This window comes from Ailuropoda melanoleuca, chromosome 5, assembly GCF_002007445.2.
Source record: "Ailuropoda melanoleuca isolate Jingjing chromosome 5, ASM200744v2, whole genome shotgun sequence".
NCBI classification, from domain to species: domain Eukaryota; kingdom Metazoa; phylum Chordata; class Mammalia; order Carnivora; family Ursidae; genus Ailuropoda; species Ailuropoda melanoleuca.
The window spans coordinates 33,328,987-33,345,927 of NC_048222.1; the positions used below are offsets into that span (position 1 = coordinate 33,328,987).

The window sequence follows — 16,941 nt, forward strand, 5'->3', positions numbered from 1 at the left end:
TCCTCTCCAACATTTGTTGTTTCTTGCCTTGTCAATTTTTGCCATTCTGACTGGTGTAAGGTGGTATCTCAGTGTGATTTTTGATTTGAATTTCCCTGCTGGCTAATGATTTTGAACATTTTTTCATGTGTCTGTTAGCCATTTGTATGTCTTCATTGGAAAAGCGTCTGTTCATATCTTCTGCCCATTTTTTGATTTCATTATTTGTTTCACATGTATTGAATTTCAGAAGTTCTTTGTAGATCTTGGACACCAGTCCTTTATCTGTAGTGTCCTTTGCAAATATCTTCTCCCATTCCGTGGGCTGCCTCTTAGTTTTTTTGACTGTTTCCTTGGCTGTGCAGAAGCTTTTTATCTTGATGAAGTCCCACAAGTTCATTTTATCTTTTGTTTCTCTTGCCTTTGGAGATGTGTCATGAAAAAGGTTGCTTTGGCCGATGTCGTAGAGGTTGCTGCCTATGTTCTCCTCTAGGATTTTGATGGATTCCTGTCTCACATCGAGGTCTTTCATCCATTTGGAGTTTATCTTTGTGTATGGTGTGAGAGAGTGGTCAAGTTTCATTCTTTTGCATGTAGCTGTCCAATTTTTCCAGCACCATTTATTGAAGAGACTTTTTTCCACTGGATGTTTTTTTTTTCCTGCTTTATCAAAGATTAGTTGCCCAAAGAGCCGAGGGTCCATTTCTGGGTTCTCTATTCTGTTCCATTGGTCGATGTGTCTGTTTTTGTGCCAGTACCATGCTGTCTTTGTGATCACAGCTTTGTAGTATAGCTTGAAATCAGGCAACGTGATGCCCCTAGCTTTGTTTTTCCTTTTCAACATTTCCTTGGCGATCAGGGCCTTTTCTGGTTCCACACAAATTTTAGGCTTGTTTGTTCCAGCTCTTTGAAAAATGTCATTGGTATTTTGATCGGGATGGCGTTGAAAGTGTAGATTGCTCTGGGAAGCACAGACATTTTAACTAGTTTATTCTTCCGATCCATGAGCATGGAATGTTTTTCCATCTTTTTATGTCTTCTTCAGTGTCTTTCAAGAGTCATTTGTAGTTTCTAGAATATAGATCCTTAACGTCTCTGGTTAAGTTAATTCGAGATAATGTATGATTTTTGGTGCTATTGTAAATGGAATCGATTCCCTAATTTCTCTTTCTTCAGTCTCATTGTTTGTGTATAGAAATGCAACTGATTTCTGAGCATTGATTTTGTATCCCGCCCCATTACTGAATTGCTCTATAACTTCTAGTAGTTTGGGGGTGGAGGCTTTTGGGTTTTCCATATAGAGTATCACGTCATCTATGAAGAGAGACAGTTTAACTTCTTCTTTGCCGATTTGAACCTTTTATTCCTTTTTGTTGTCTGATTGCTGTTGCAAGGACTTCTAGTACTATGTTGAATAATAGTGGCGAGAGTGGGCATCCTTGTCATGTTCCTGATCTTAAGGGAAAGGCTTCCAGCTTTTTCCCATTGAGAATGATATTTGCTGTAGGCTTTATCATAGATGGTTTTTATGAAATTGAGGAATGTACCCTCTATCCCTACACTCTGAAGGGTTTTAATCAGGGAAGGATGCTGTATTTTGTGAAATGCTTTTTCTGCATCAATTGATAGGATCATATGGTTCTTTTCTCTTTTCTTGTTGATATGATCTATCACACTGATCGAATTGTGAATGTTGAACCACGCTTGCATCCTAGGGATGAATCCCACTTGGTCATGATAGATAATCCTTTTAATGTACTGTTGGATCCTATTAGCTAGGATCTTGTTGAGAATTTTGGCGTCCATATTCATCAGGGATATCGGTCTGTAATTCTCCTTTTTGATGGGGTCTTTGCCTGGTTTGGGGATCAAGGTAATACTGGCCTCATAGAATGAGGTTGGTAGTTTTCCTTCTGTTTCTGTTTTTTGAAACAGCTTCAGGAGTATAGGTATTATTTCTTCTTTGAATGTTTGGTAGAATTCCCAAGGGAATCCATCAGGCCCTGGACTCTTGTTTTTGGGGAGTTTTTTGATCACTGTAACATGTTGATTTAATACATTTATACTTTGTGAACTGATTACCACTGTAGCGTTAGCTAATACATCATCGTCTCAAATAATTACCTTTTTTTGTTGTTGTTGTTGGTTTTTGGTGATGACATTTAAGGTGAACTGTCTTAACAACATTCGAGTATATACTGATATTAGCTATAGTCGCCATGCTGTATGTTAGATCCCCAAAACTTATTCATTTTATAACTTCAGTTTGTATGCTTTGATGAACATCTCCCGATTTCCCCTACCCCACTGCCCTTGGTAGTCAACATTCTATTCTCTGTTTATATGAGGTCAACTTTTTTAGATTCCACATATAAGTGAGATCGTACAGTATTTTTCTTTTTCTGTCAGACTTATCTCACTTAGCATAATATCCTCAAGGTCCACCCATGTTGTCTCAAAGGCAGGATTTCCTTCCTTCCTTGTGGCTGAGTAATATTCCATCCTGTATATATACCACATCTTTATCTGTTTATCCTTAGCTGGACACTTAGATTGTTTCTATATCTTGGTTATTGTGAATAATGCTGCAGTGAACATGGAGGGAAGATATCTCTTCAAGATCCTGATTTCATTTCCTCTGGGTGTATATCCAGAAGTGGGATTGCTGGATTGTATGATGTTCTATTTTTAATTTTTTGAGGAACCTCCATATTATTTTCCATAGTGCCTCCACCAACTTACATTCCCACCAGCAGTGCAGTAGGGTTCCCTTTTCTCCATAGTCTTACCAGCACTTATCTCTTGTCTTTTTTTTTTTTTTAAGTTTATTTACTTATTTAAGTAGTCCCTACACCCAACGTGGAGCTCAAACTCATGACCCTGATGTCAAGAGTCACATACTCCCCCGACTGAGCCAGCCAGGCACCCCTCCCTATCATCCTGTCTTTTTGATGATAGCCATTCTAAGGGGTATGAGGTGACATCTTATGGTGGTTTTGATTTTCATTTCCCTGATGATTACTGATGCTGAGCATCTTTTCATGTGCCTGTTAGTTATTTGGATGACTCTTGGGAAAAATGTCTGTTCAGTTCCTCTGCCCATGTTTTAATTGGATTGTTCGTTTGCTATTGAGTTCTACAAATTCTCTCTCTATGTTTTCTAGTATCCCCAGATCAGACAGATGGTTTTTCTAGTGTCTATTTCATTTATTTCCTTTTCTTCTGCTAACTTTGGGTTTAGTTTTTTCTTCTTTTTCAAGTTCCTTGAGGTGTAAAGTTAGGTTGTTTAATCTTTCTTTTTTTTCTTAACGTAGGCATATATCGCTATAAACTTCCCTCTTAGAATGGTTTTTGCTGCATCTCAAATCCTATAGGTTTTTGTATATGTTCTCTTTCCATTTTCATTTGTTTCAAGGTATTTTTTATTTCCCTTTAGATTTCTTCTTCGACCCATCGGTTGTGCAGGAGTGTGTTAATTTTCACATATTTGTGAAATTTCTGACTTTTGTTCTCTTACTGATTTCTAGTTTTATACCATTGTGATTGTAAAAAAAAAATATTGGGCATGATTTCAGTCATCTAAAATTTGCTGTTTTGTGACCCACAATAGGTTCTTTCCTGGAAACGTTCCATGTGCACTTGGGAAGGATGTATATTCTACTATTGGGTGGAATGTTCTGTACATGTCTGTTAGGTCCGTTTGGTCTAACTCACAGTTCAAGTGCAACATTTCCTTGTTTATTTTTTGTCTGAATGGACTATCCACTGTTGAAAGTTGTGTTGTCTGTTTCTCCCTTCAGATCTTTTAGTATTTGGTTAATATATTTATGTGCTCTGATGTTAGGTGCATGTGTATTCATGATTACTTTGTCTTTTTGGATAAGGTGACCTCTGTATCACTGTATAATAACCTTCTTTGTATCTTTTTACTGTTTTGGCTTAACGTCTATTTTGTCTGATATAAGTATGGCTACCTCTGCCTACCTTTTGGTTTCAGAGGTATATTTTATTAATATTATTATAGTGGAATATTTATTTTTTCACTTTGAGCCTATGTGTATGCTTAAAGCTGAAGTGAGTCAGTCTCTTGTAAGCAGCATATAGTTGGGTCTTGCTTTTTGAATCTGTCCAGCCACTCTGTGCCTTTTGATTGGTGAATTCAATCCAGTTACATTCAGAATAATTATTGCTGTGTAAGGACTTACTCATGCTATATTATCGATTGCTCTCTTGGTGTTCTGTACTTCTGTTTTTTCTTTTTCCCTCTGTTTCTACTTACCTTTGAAAATTGGTGTTTTTCCATGTGGTATGCTCTGTTCCCTTCCTTTTTAATCTTTGTGAATCTACCCTAGATTTTTGCTTTGATGTTACTGTGAAGCTTACAGAAAACATTATAGATATAACAGTTTATTTTATGCTGATAACAAGTAACTTTAATTGCATACAAAAACTCTACCCTTTTGCTCTTCCTTTTTATGTTTTTGATGTCACAGTGTGTCTCTTTTTATACTGTGTATTCATTAACAAATTTTGTAGCTATAGTTTTTTTTTATCATTCTCATTCTTTAACTTTTATTCTAGAACTATGTGGTTATCACCACTCATATTACAGTATTTGAGTATTCTGAATTTGACTACATACTTACCTTTTTTAGCATATTGTGTATTTTCATATGTGTTCATGTCATATGGTGTCCTTTCATTTTGGCCTGAAGAACTCCCTCAGCATTTCTTCTAAGGCAGGTCTACAGGTGATGAATTACTTCAGCTTTGTTTGTCTAGGAAAATCTTAATCTGTCCTTCATTGCTGTAGGGTAATTTGCCAGGTGGGGTATTCTTGGTTGGCATTTTTTTTTCTTTTAGCACTTTGAATATATCATTCCACGCATTCCTCGCCTGTCGGGTTTCTGTAAGAAATCTGTTGGTAACCTTCAGGGGTTCCCTTGTAAGTTATAAGCTTCTTTTCTCATACTACTTTCAAGATCTTCTTTTTGTCTTTTGAGTTTTGACAGTTTTATTATTATCACGTGTCTTGGAAAGGATCTCTTTAAGCTGAATTTGTTTGGTGACCCATGAAGTTCAGGAACTTGGATACCCAAATCTCCCCCCCAGATTTGAACAGTTTTCAGTCACCATTTCTTTAAATAAGCTTTCTGCCCTCTTCCACCTCTCTTCTGTTGCTGGAACTCCGGTAATTTGCAAATTGGGGCTTTCGATGGTATCCCAAAGTTCACACAGGTTTAACTTTTTGTCACTTTTTCCTTTGTTGTGCTCTGACAGGATAAACTCAAAATTCCTGTCTTCTTTCTCACAGTTTCTTTTTTCTGCTTGATCCATTCTGTTGTTAATGATCACTGTTGCATTTTTCATTTCTTTGTATTTCTCAGTTCCAGAATTTCTGTTTGGCTCTTTTTTCATGATTTCTATCTCTATTAAACTTCTCATTTTGTTCAACTATTGTTTTTCTGATTTCATTGAATTATCTTCCTGTGTTTTGTTGTACTCATTGAGTTCCCATAAAGCAGCCACGTTGAATTCTTTTTCAGGTAAATTGCAAATTTCCATGTCTTTGGGGTTGGTTACTAGAAAATTAATTATGATCCTTTGGCGGTATCATTTCCTTTATTTTTCATGTTCCTTAAAGTTTTGCATTGCTGTCTTTGCATTTGAGGTGATAGTTACCTCTGCCGGTCTTTATTGTCTCTGTTGTCAGCAGCCCTGCTGGTGATTCTAAGGCTCCCTCTGACCTTCTATGGATAAACCTGCTCTACACTTCTTTCTCCCTTGTGTGGCTGACTTCTTGAGCTTGTATGCCCTCTCAATCCTGCAGTGCACCAGGCTGACAGCCTCCTTTTCATTTTCCCAAAGGTGATGCTGAAGCTCAAGTTTGTGATCTCTTGGCCAACAGATTTGGGCTGGCTTTCTTCATGTACTCACTAGCCATCTGCTGCCATCAGAAGCATGCACAGGCAGCCAGCCACAGGGTAGGGGGCATGTGTGGCTGAGGCATGCTGAGAGCTGGGGGTGCCCATGGGCCAGTTGGGGGAATCCGTGGGCCAGATGTTCCCAGTGGCCATGCTGGGCTCTCAGCGGTGGGCTTCTTGATGGAGTCTGTGATGCAGTTAGACTGCTTCCCTTTAATGCCTTCCAAGAGTCTTTTCTCCTACTCTCTCTGCTTTTTTCTGCCCCCCTGCTCCCAGCCATGCAGCTCACGTTTCAGTACTCTGGATGGGGTGGGAGAGAAATGAGCCTCTTTGGCAGCATCCCACACAGCTGGGGAAGCTGGGTGCTCACTTACATGCTCTTACTTCCCCTGCAGGAGAAATGAAAGGCTGAGAAGTTCTCTCTTGGTCCTAAACTATGCTGTGTACGGGGAGGGGTGATGTGGGTAAAGCCAAGCTGCTCCTCTTACCTTATCCCGTGCACCCAAAAGCATATATTTTTGCTCCAGCTGTGTGCTGGAACTTCTTTTCTGGAAATCTGGACTTCCACAAAGGCTGTCTTGTCCATAGGTGACCAAGAGTGCTTTCTAGAGGCTCCTAGACAGTGTCTGAGAGGGGTTGGAGTTGGTACATAGCCACTGCAGTTTCCACACCTGCACTGAGGTCTGGATGCCTCTTCCCTGATGCATGGTGGGTGAGACTCCTCCTGAGTTTCTTGGCATATGGTGCTGGATCCCACAGCTCCCACAAAGCCACTTTTGTCCATGGATACAAACCAAATTCCTGGGTTTTGTTAGGGTCAAAAAAAGGGACATCTTATTCCACAATGTATTGACATCACCAGCCTATAGTTAAACATCAAATGTATCGTCATAGTCACGTTTTTGCTTTCTTTTCTCTCCTTTCTTTGTACATGTAGGACTGAATTGACTTCCAAGAAAATAATGTATTCATGTGTCCAAAGAAACTGAGAAATTACTATACTAGAGCTCAGTGGTATTTATCGTTTAGATACTACTTTTAAAATTCATGAAAATCCCATTTCTTCTAGATGGTGTGCAAATAATTTCCATTTTTCCATTCACTGGGAGTGAATTTAATGTTGTTTGCACAGTTTTGAGTATTAGTTATTTAACCTCTTCTTTATTTAACCTTCTTTATTTAACCTCTTCTTTACTTAATATTTTAACTCTTTGATTGTTTCAGAAAGAAGAGAAAATTGACCTAGACATTGGTTACTTAGTCTCAGGAAGGCAGCTTGATGGGTTGGGAAGAACAGTAATTTTGTTCAGGTAGACCCAAATTTGCCTCCTAGCCTCACCACTGACCAGTGGAGTGTTCCTTCACAAGTTGCTTTTCTTTTCTATGACTTAGGTTTTTACATTCTTAAATTGGGAATAGTCATACCCACCTTACAACACTGTCTTGAGACTAAATGATAATATCAGCAAATTCTTATGTTGCCTAACATAGTAGCCCCTCAACAAATACCAGTTCTCTATTATTTTAAAGTGTCTTAATAAATAAAAGTCTTCCTTTTTACAATGGGAAAAGTAACTGAAATCCAATCTAATTTTTCTCTTTTTCTGTTTATGAAAAAAGATTGCTTCAAGACAGGTTGTTTAGCTTGGTTTTGGATTCTAGGTTGGGAGTTATTTCCCTCTAACTTCTTGTGGATATTCCATTCTGATATCTCTGGTGGCTGATGAAACCTCTTCTTTAAGTGTACTTCATAGGTGATCTGTCTTTTCTTTCAGTTTGTTTTTGTCTTTTGCCTTTGAAACTGTTTTGCGATGATGTCTCCAAACGTGTAGATTTGTTTCCTCTGTCTTCCATTTCACGAATTCTCCCTTCAGCTTGTCTGTGACAACCCATTCTTTTTTATTGGTGAGTTTTTATTTTGTCACAGTTGTATGCAGTTTTAAAAAAGGAAGAAATTCTGCAGGTCTTGTTGTGAGAACTGACTTCTGTCTCAGTCTCCAGAAACAGCCTGTAAGTCTCACCAGCTTCTTTCATTTGCCTCCATATCTCCAAATAATAGGCTCTGATTACTCCTTTGCCAGGTTAGACGGTATCTATTGAGTCTTCCCTATGGAAGATGAGTATTTAGCTCTTTTTTATTCTCTGCGCCTCCTGCCATTTTCCATCCCTTCATTCTTCCAATGTAGTTATATTCTCTTTTGCTTAGCTAGATGTTTGTTTATATCATTAGAACTGTGTAAATATAATCACGGTTGAACATACAGTATACCACCAGTGATCCTCAGCATGGTCTCCAAGACCCTTTCATGGAATCTTCAAGGTCAAAATGTATTTTTATCATAATTCTAAGACATTTGCCCATTTTACTGTGTTGACATTTGACTAATGGTGCAGAAGCAACAGTGAGAAAGACTGAGACACCTTAGCACAAATCAAGGCAATGACATCAGACTGGACCAGTAGCTGTTGTATTCTTCTGAGAGTTATTCTGTATTCTGTGAGTTAAATGCATTCATGGTTAAGAAAAAATTTTTTAGTGGCTTTGGGCAAGTTTTTTTAATCTTAATTTCTTGGCTTGGGATTTCCATATCACTTAAATTGTATGAATTGAGATGTCACACTCATAGATGCTGGACTTCTGATTTCTGTGCTTTTGATTTCTTGAGACTGATCATTTTTTCCACTTAAAATACTGGACTAGTGTCATTGCTCTTCCCTATCCTGATGGAGTTTTTCTAGTCCCATTTCCATGATAGAGCAGCTTTCCACTAAGTAATTTATGCAGAAAGCTCAGCTTCACTTCCTTCACATTGTGTAGGCTCCAGGCCGTGTCTCCTTTCCTAGCTAGAAACTAAAGCACTGAGGATTCCTTCACATTGTGTAGGCTCCAGGCCGTGTCTCCTTTCCTAGCTAGAAACTAAAGCACTGAGGAAAGTGTTGCCTTGATAACATTTATGTGAATGGTTAGAATGAGGGCAGAATATAAATTTGTTGATTTTAGAACTCTCATTTTCATGACCACTTATGTTTTCCTAATAGTATATAAAAGTATTGTCTGTGCTTGTTGTAGTGTGAAATAGGTTATGATTTTTAGTTCTTTAATGGGATTAGCATATAAAATCACTTTTGAACACCACCCTTTCAGGAAGTGCTCTTTACCGTACTGGATGCATCAACAGGAATACTAAACGGGATTAGGAATATGCTGTCAAGTGTATTTCTACCAGCTATTCTTGCAACAAATAATTGGGGTGCCCTAAACCAGTCCAAGCAAGGAGAATCTGAAAAACACATTTTCACTGAAACCATCAACAGATACCTTTCATTTTTAGATGGTAAGTATAAAATTTAATGCTTAGTAAATTACTAAAAATGAGCAGGTTAACTATAACCTATGTTATTTTTTAAGATTTTATTTATTTATTTGAGAGAGAGAGAGCACATGCAAGCCCATGAGCAGGGGGAGGGGTAGAGGGAGAAGAGACTCCCTGCTGAGCAAGGAGCCGGATGTGGGGCTCCATCCCAGGACTCTGGGATCATGACCTGAGCTGAGGGCAGACACTGAGCCACCCAGGAACCCCTGTAAGATATGTTATTAAAGGTAAGCATTAGAGGAAAAACATTCCATCTTATAAGAAAGTGTTAAAGTAATCATGAGACCTAGAGGTAAGAAATCAAATCACTAAATCCTCTCATTTTCAGGGATCTTTGCAGAAGTACGATATTTTTTTCTTCCATTGTAGTGGGAAGATTCTATTCCTATATTATTAATGAAATATTTCACTGCATTTTAAAATATTACTTTATTATTAGCTCTTTTAAAAATGTATAATTTTATTATTTTATATTATTACAATAGTAATATTATTAAAAATTACCAAGTTGCAATCTAATGATCAATTTGTATTATATTTCTGTAAAGTATTAGATCTTTAACATTTGAGTAATTATAGCTTGAAACCACACATTGACATTAAACACCTCTTCTCAATATTGATTCTTCCCTCTTAGGTGCTAGAGTAAGTATCGAGGGAACAGTTATGTTAAAGAAGGTAGACAACATCGATTTTTCCAAGCTGCATACGTTTGAAGAAGTGACTGCTGCAGCTAGCAACTCAGAAACTGTTCGTCAGCTGGAGGACGTGCTGATGACATGGTATAAACAGATTGAACAGGTGAGCTAACTCAAGTAAATCCATCAGATATGAGTCGTAGTTCTCATCTGTGTCTTAACCATTGCATTTTGTCCCTAGAAGTAAAGGGAAGAGGAGTCTTCCAGATTTCGTTATGAAACCTAGCCTATTCTCGACTCTAGGGCAAAATCATTGTTCTCTATGGGCCACTGAAAATCAATTTTATTCGGCTCAGGGCGTGATCCCAGTGTTCTGGGATCGAGCCCCACATCAGGCTTCTACACTAGGAGCCTGCTTCTTCCTCTCCCACTCCCCCTGCTTGTGTTCCCTCTCTTGCTGGCTGTCTCTCTGTCAAATAAATAAAATCTTTAAAAAAAAAAAAGAAAAAAAGAAAATCAATTTTAAATATTTCTCACTTTTAAGGAGGGAACTATAACAATATGGGTTGAGAATGGGAAAATGAAGAATCAGGAATAGCCAGTGTTCATCTCCAGCATTTTATATATTGTTCATACTCTTCATAAAAGAAAGGAAGAGGATACAATGATGTGACTATAATCACAGTGCTAGGCACTAAATAAATAGCTCTTGGTTGATCAATGGAATTGTCTGTGTTGACCAAGAGGTTTAAACTAGGCTCCTTCATGTCAGTACTGCAACTCTCTTGTCAAATACATTTTCTCTGGTGGTAAGAAAAGCAGCAATAGGAATGGGGCATATGTCAACATTCTGAGAGGTGCCAACTTACACTATACATACTGACCCAAATCAGCTACTACGTAATTGCTCTAAACTGAAAGAGGACACTAGGAGCCGACTCATAGATCTCTAGTAATGACCACAGGACAGTGGAACTAAAGAAGAAAGTCTTCAGTTAAGTGAAGACTAAGGTAAAAAAATCTTGACCAAGCAAGAGTTAGAGCATTTTCTTTCTTTCTTTCTTTTTTTTTTTTTTAAAGATTTTATTTATTTAGTTGACAGAGATAGAGACAGCCAGCGAGAGAGGGAACATCCCCCAGGGGGAGTGGGAGAGGAAGAAGCAGGCTCCCAGCAGAGGAGCCTGATGTGGGGCTCGATCCCATAACGCCGGGATCACGCCCTGAGCCAAAGGCAGACGCTTAACGACTGCACCACCCAGGCGCCCCAAGGGTTAGAGCATTTTCAATTTTACCTCTCTTAGAACTATATTAGAAGGAAGGATGTGCAATTGGAATGGAAAATTTGGAGGACTTTGGAAATTCCACTGGGGCCTGGAGTGCTGGCCACAGAATTTGTTCCAGGTGTCACTAGGAATTGAAGTGGGTAATTGAGCACCACAGGACTTTGTACTCACCTACTCTGTCACTGGAGGAAGGGGGAGTTGTAACCCATTGCAGAAATCAGGCTCTGTCCTACACGATGGCTGAGGAGATCCTCTCCAACTATTATGTTCAATCAATACAGATTTTCTTTCATAAAAATGGGCAAGCAAAAGAAAATAGCTTGAGATTTAGGGAGATTTAGCAACTTGAAATAAGAAAATCAAGTTGGGCAATTGCAGCAGATGGCTCCAGTTAAGCAGAATCAATGCAGGAAATGGGAAAGAGCTTTCATCTAAAATAGAAATCTGAACTGTGACATCTAAAATAAACCTTGACAAAAAATAAATAAATAAAAAAATAAACCTAAACCTTGACCTTGACCTCTTGTCATACACAAAAAGTAATCAAGATGGATTGTGGACGTAAATAGAAAAACTAAAACTTAAAAACAGATACATGCAACAACATGGATGAATCTCAAAGATGGCGTTGAGCAAACAAATGCAATCTTAAGTAGGTGAGGTGAAACATCAAGTGAAACCTATAAATGAACCAGAACACAACATAGGACTATTAGTATATTCTTAAGACACAAAACCCAGAAGCCTTGAAAGAAAAACACTGACATATTTGACTACATTAAAAAATGTAGTAACTTCCATATGGCAAAAATTACCATGAGCAAAACTAAAAAATAAATGGCCTTCTGGGAGAAAATATTATCAGCATATATAACAAAGAGTTGGTATCCGTAATATATGAAGAACTTCTATAAGTTAAGAAAGGGGCAATATAGAGAAAAATAGGCCAAGGATATGAGCAACGTCCATCTCATTCAAGGAAAGTATATGGAGGTATTTGACCTAGGAAAAAAAAGGGGACTTGGGAGTATCATGATATCTTCAAAAATTTGATGGGATTTCATGTGAAATTAAACTTGCACTGTATGGACCTAAATGGCAGAAGTAAGACCAGAGTGTGACGGCTATAAGGAGAGAGATTTTTTTTTAAAAGATTTTATTTATTTGACAGAGATAGAGACAGCCAGCGAGAGAGGGAACAGAGCAGGGGAGAGGGAGAGGAAGAAGCAGGCTCCCAGCCGAGGAGCCCGATGTGGGACTCAATCCCGCAACGCCGGGATCACACCCTGAGCCGAAGGCAGACACCTAATGACTGCGTTACCCAGGCGCCCCAGAAGAGAGATTTTTAACTTTGAAATCAGGATAACTTTATCACAGAATCCTCTCCACACAAAAAAATTGGAATGTGCTGCATTCCTGAAAGTATCCACTTTGAGGCTAATTCCTATCTATGAATAATGTTGTAACAGGAATTAAACATCGAAGGGTTGTTTAATTTAATTTTAAGGTGTCCATTTTCATTCTTTAATTCAGTGATTCAAGCTATATAGACATGCAGCCATTTAAGAAAACTTGAAACTATGTCTGGTATCCTCTATTTAAGGAGATGGGGAAGATTGTGATGAGATTAAGAAAGAGTTCCATACACCGTGGTTAAAGTTAAAAGCAAATAATTATTTCATGGATTAAAAAAAGCACCTTTATAGTTCTGAAAAATCAACTATGTATTTTACCTCTTTGTATTCTTAAAATATTCCATCACAAATTTAAATTATGTCAAGTTATGGGGCGCCTGGGTGGCTCAGTCAGTTAAGGGTCCAACTCTTGATCTAAGCTTAGGTCTTGATTTCAGGGTTGTGAATTCAAGCCCCATGTTGGGCTCATGGAGCCTACTCAAAAATAAATAATGTAACATTATAAATATAAAAAGTACAGAAAATAATACAACAGTGACTCTTGCCAAGTTTGCTTCAGATCTGTTTTATTTTCACAACAACTTCCAACCCATCCCTTTTCCCTCCCTCTATATTACCACTGCCCTGATATTGTCGTCTTCTCTCATTCCCCTGAAAGTTTCGCACTTTCATTGCATTTGCATATTTATAAGCTTTAAATTATATATAAAAATAAATTATATATATATATACATTACATATAAATACAGAATATATATTTGTGATTAAGATCTTTACACAAATGGTATAACATCATTAAATACCATTTTGCAGTTTATTTTTTCTTACTTAGCATTCTCTTTCATCTACGTTGGTACAAGTAAATTAAATTGTTCCCTTAACTACTGTCTGGTATTCCTCTGTAAAGAAATCAGTTTGCTATATAAATTTTCACCCATTAAGGACACATTTAAATCATGTCTCATATCCTCTGTTTAAGGAGGTAAAGAGGTTTATTCTTTCATTCCTCAGAAAGACAGTTGTTTTTTCTTTTCTTTCTTCTTCTTTTTCTTCCTTTTCTTTTTTTTTTTTTTTTGCTATTACAAACAATAATAATACACATTCAGTGAATACCTCTGTTCAGCTCTCCTTTGCACATATTCCAGAATTTCTCAGTGGAATTGCTGAGAGCAGTAGTATGTAGGTCTTTATTGAATATTACAAAGCCCTCCAAGTAGTGGTTATATTAACTTACTTTCTTTTTACAGAAGCATATGAGAGTTCCTGTTTCTTCAGATCTTTTGTTGCACTTGGTATTGTTAGATTTTTCATCTTTGCCAGGATGCTGGGTGTGAAATGATGCCTTATTTTGCATTCCTCTGACTTCTATTGAGGTTGAGCATTTTCAATGGCTATTTAACTTTCCTCTTTGTTGAGTTGGTTATTCACATCCTTTACCTAGTTTTAGTTCAGATTGCTCGGTGATACCTTATTGAAATGTTGGAGTTTAAATAATATTTCCCAGATGTTAATCCGTTGTTGGTCCGCATTGTGTCCTACATCTTAATTTAGTCATTTACATTTTAATGTAAGTTTATTAGTTTCAAATTGTAATCCAGCTTCAACTTAGTTACCTCCAGTGGCTAGGAACTTTGTGCTTTTTGTATTTTCTTTAAGAAACCCTTGTTTAGTATTATGAAGATATTCTCTCAAGTTATTTATTTTTTTTAAATAGTGAAACGTACAGAAATGAGTACAATAAAAGAAACAAGTTAGTGTAAAACAAACGTTCATGTAACTTTTTGCATAAGTTAAGAAACAGCATTACCAGCGTCTTACAATTCCCATGCAGCCTTCTTCCCAGTTTCAACTCCCTTTTCTTCCCCCTAGTGGTAACCATTTCCCTGACATTTATGATATTTAGTTGCATGCTTTTACTTTATAGTTTTACCCTCATCTCCTATATTTTCTGTAAAAGCTTTGTCATGTTTTCTTTTAACATTTAGGTTTTTAATTCATCTGGAATTATTTGTGTGTATGTGTGTGTGTGTGTGTGTAGGGTAGAATCTAATTTTTCGTTATCCATATAGTCAGCCAACTGTCCCAAAAATAAGCTATTTAGTTAATAGCCAATTGTTTCCTTTTAAAAAAAATTTTTATTTTATTTAAATTCAATTAATTAACATATAGCGTATTATTAGTTTCACAGGTAGAGTTCAGTGACTCATCAGTTTTATATAATACCCAGTGCTCATTACATCACGTGCCCTCCTTAAAATCCATCACCCAGCTACCCCATCCCCCCCTCCCCCCCAGCAACCCTCAGTTTGTTTCCTGTGATTGTGAGTCTCTTGGGATGCCTGGGTGGCTCAGTCAGTTAAATGTCTGCCTTCAGCTCAGGTCATGATCCCAGGGTCCCGACATCAGGTTCCTTGCTCAGTGGGCAGCCTGCTTCTCCCTCTGCCTCTCTCTCTGTCAGATGAATAAATAAAATCTTTAAAAAGGTCTCTCATGGGGGGAGGAGAAAAGATGGTGGAGGAGTAGGGGACCTTTTTTCAGCTGGTCCCCTGAATCAAGCTGGATATCTACCAGACCATCCTGAACACCCATGAAATCAGCCCGAGATGTAGGAATATACATCTGGATCTCTACAAACGAACATCTCTGGCGCTGAGTATTGAGGTACGAAGCTGGGAGCCGTGAAACCGTGCAGATATCGGAAGATAAATGGAAGGGGGAGGGAGCCATTGTGCTTGGGGCCGGGAAGCAGTAACCTCCTGCACTGGGGAGCAGGCCGGACTCATGGACCGGCACTGGCGAGACAGCAGACTGAGACCGTGAGCCGGGGAATGCGCGTGGGACCAGAGTGAAAACTGGAGCTCTGGAGTGCTCACTGGAACTGGACTAAAACTGGAGCTCGGGAGTGCTCGAGTGACCAGACTAACAACTGGGAGCTCTGGAGCACTCACTTGAACTAGACTGAAACAGGGAGCTTGTGAGCGCGTGCGGGAACCAGCGGTGGTTGGCGGTGTTAGAAGCACAAAGGACAGAGATGTGTCAGCCCTGGAAGTGAGGGCTGGGACACAGGCTGTGGGGCGCAAATCCTGGGATGCTGTGGGGTTTTTAGCAGCACTGACGGAAACAGAGTTAAAGTGGCCAGGAGAGCTCAGTGGAGAGTGGACTATGATCTCTCTGTTCTGAGACAGAGGCTAGGATACGGCTACTGCTGCTCTGACTCTCAGAAGAGTCACAGAAAACCACCAGGGAAACCCGCCAGAGAACAAAAGCCCAGAAAAACTGGTTTGCATTGTGCCCATCCCCTCCCCCCCAACAAGGGATGGAGCAACTCTACCCACACAGGGTTGCCTGAGTATCAGTGCGGCAGGCCCCTCCCCCAGAATGCAGGCTGAAAAAACAAGAAGCCCACATCTCTAAGGTCCCTATAAAACAGGTGTATCTTGCTTGGGTCCTGGTCAATAATTTGGGCTCTGTACATCCCTGCAACCTCTCCTCATCAGAATGACAAGGAGGAGGAACCCCCAACAAAGGAAAGAAACAGAGACTGTGGCCTCTGCCACAGAGCTAATGGATATGGATACAACCAAATTGTTAGAAATGGAGTTCAGAGTAACAATGGTCAAGATGATGTGTAGGCTTGAAAAAAAAATAACGAAAATATTAACAAGAATATAGAATCTTTAAGGGCAGAAATGAGAGTGAATCTGGCAGAAATTAAGAATGCTATGAATCAAATGCAGTCTAAACTGGATGCTCTGATGGCCAGGGTAAATGAGGCAGAAGAATGAACCAGTGAATTGGAAGATGAGATGATAGAAAAGAAGGAAAAACTGGGAACTTGGCTTAAAAAAAATCCAATCTCAAGAATATAGAATATGGGAAATTACTGACTCAATGAATCGTTCCAATGTCAGAATCATTGGCATCCCTGAGGGGGTGGAGAAAGAGAGAGGTCTAGAGAGATACTTGAACAAATTGTAGCTGAGAACTTCCCTAATATGGCAAAGGAAACAAGCATTCATATCCAAGAGGCAGAGAGGACCCCTCCCAAGATGAATGAGAACAGACCAACACCATGTACAAGTCTCAAATCTAAGATCCAAGATAAAATGTTGAAAGCAGCCAGGGGAAAGAGAATCATCACCTACAGACGGAGGAACATCAGAATAACGTCAGACCTGTCTACAGGGACCTGGCAGGCCAGAAAAAGCTGGCAAGACATATTCAGAGCAATAAGTGAGAAGAACAAGCAGCCAAGGATCCTTTATCCAGCAAGGCTGTCATTCAGAATTGATGGAGAGACAAGGAGCTTCCAAGACTGGCAAAAAATG

The 16,941-nt window shown here is 38.7% G+C and overlaps 1 protein-coding gene across 1 annotated transcript in view; it reads left to right on the forward strand.

Moving 5' to 3' along the window:
• Positions 1-16,941, forward strand: part of DNAH8 (dynein axonemal heavy chain 8) — a 332,098-nt gene that overhangs the window by 1,220 nt on the left and 313,937 nt on the right. The window contains exons 2-3 of the mRNA XM_034660654.1: positions 9,049-9,238; positions 9,915-10,078. Coding sequence (XP_034516545.1) covers positions 9,049-9,238; positions 9,915-10,078 — 354 coding nt within the window. The remainder of the gene's footprint in view (positions 1-9,048; positions 9,239-9,914; positions 10,079-16,941) is intronic.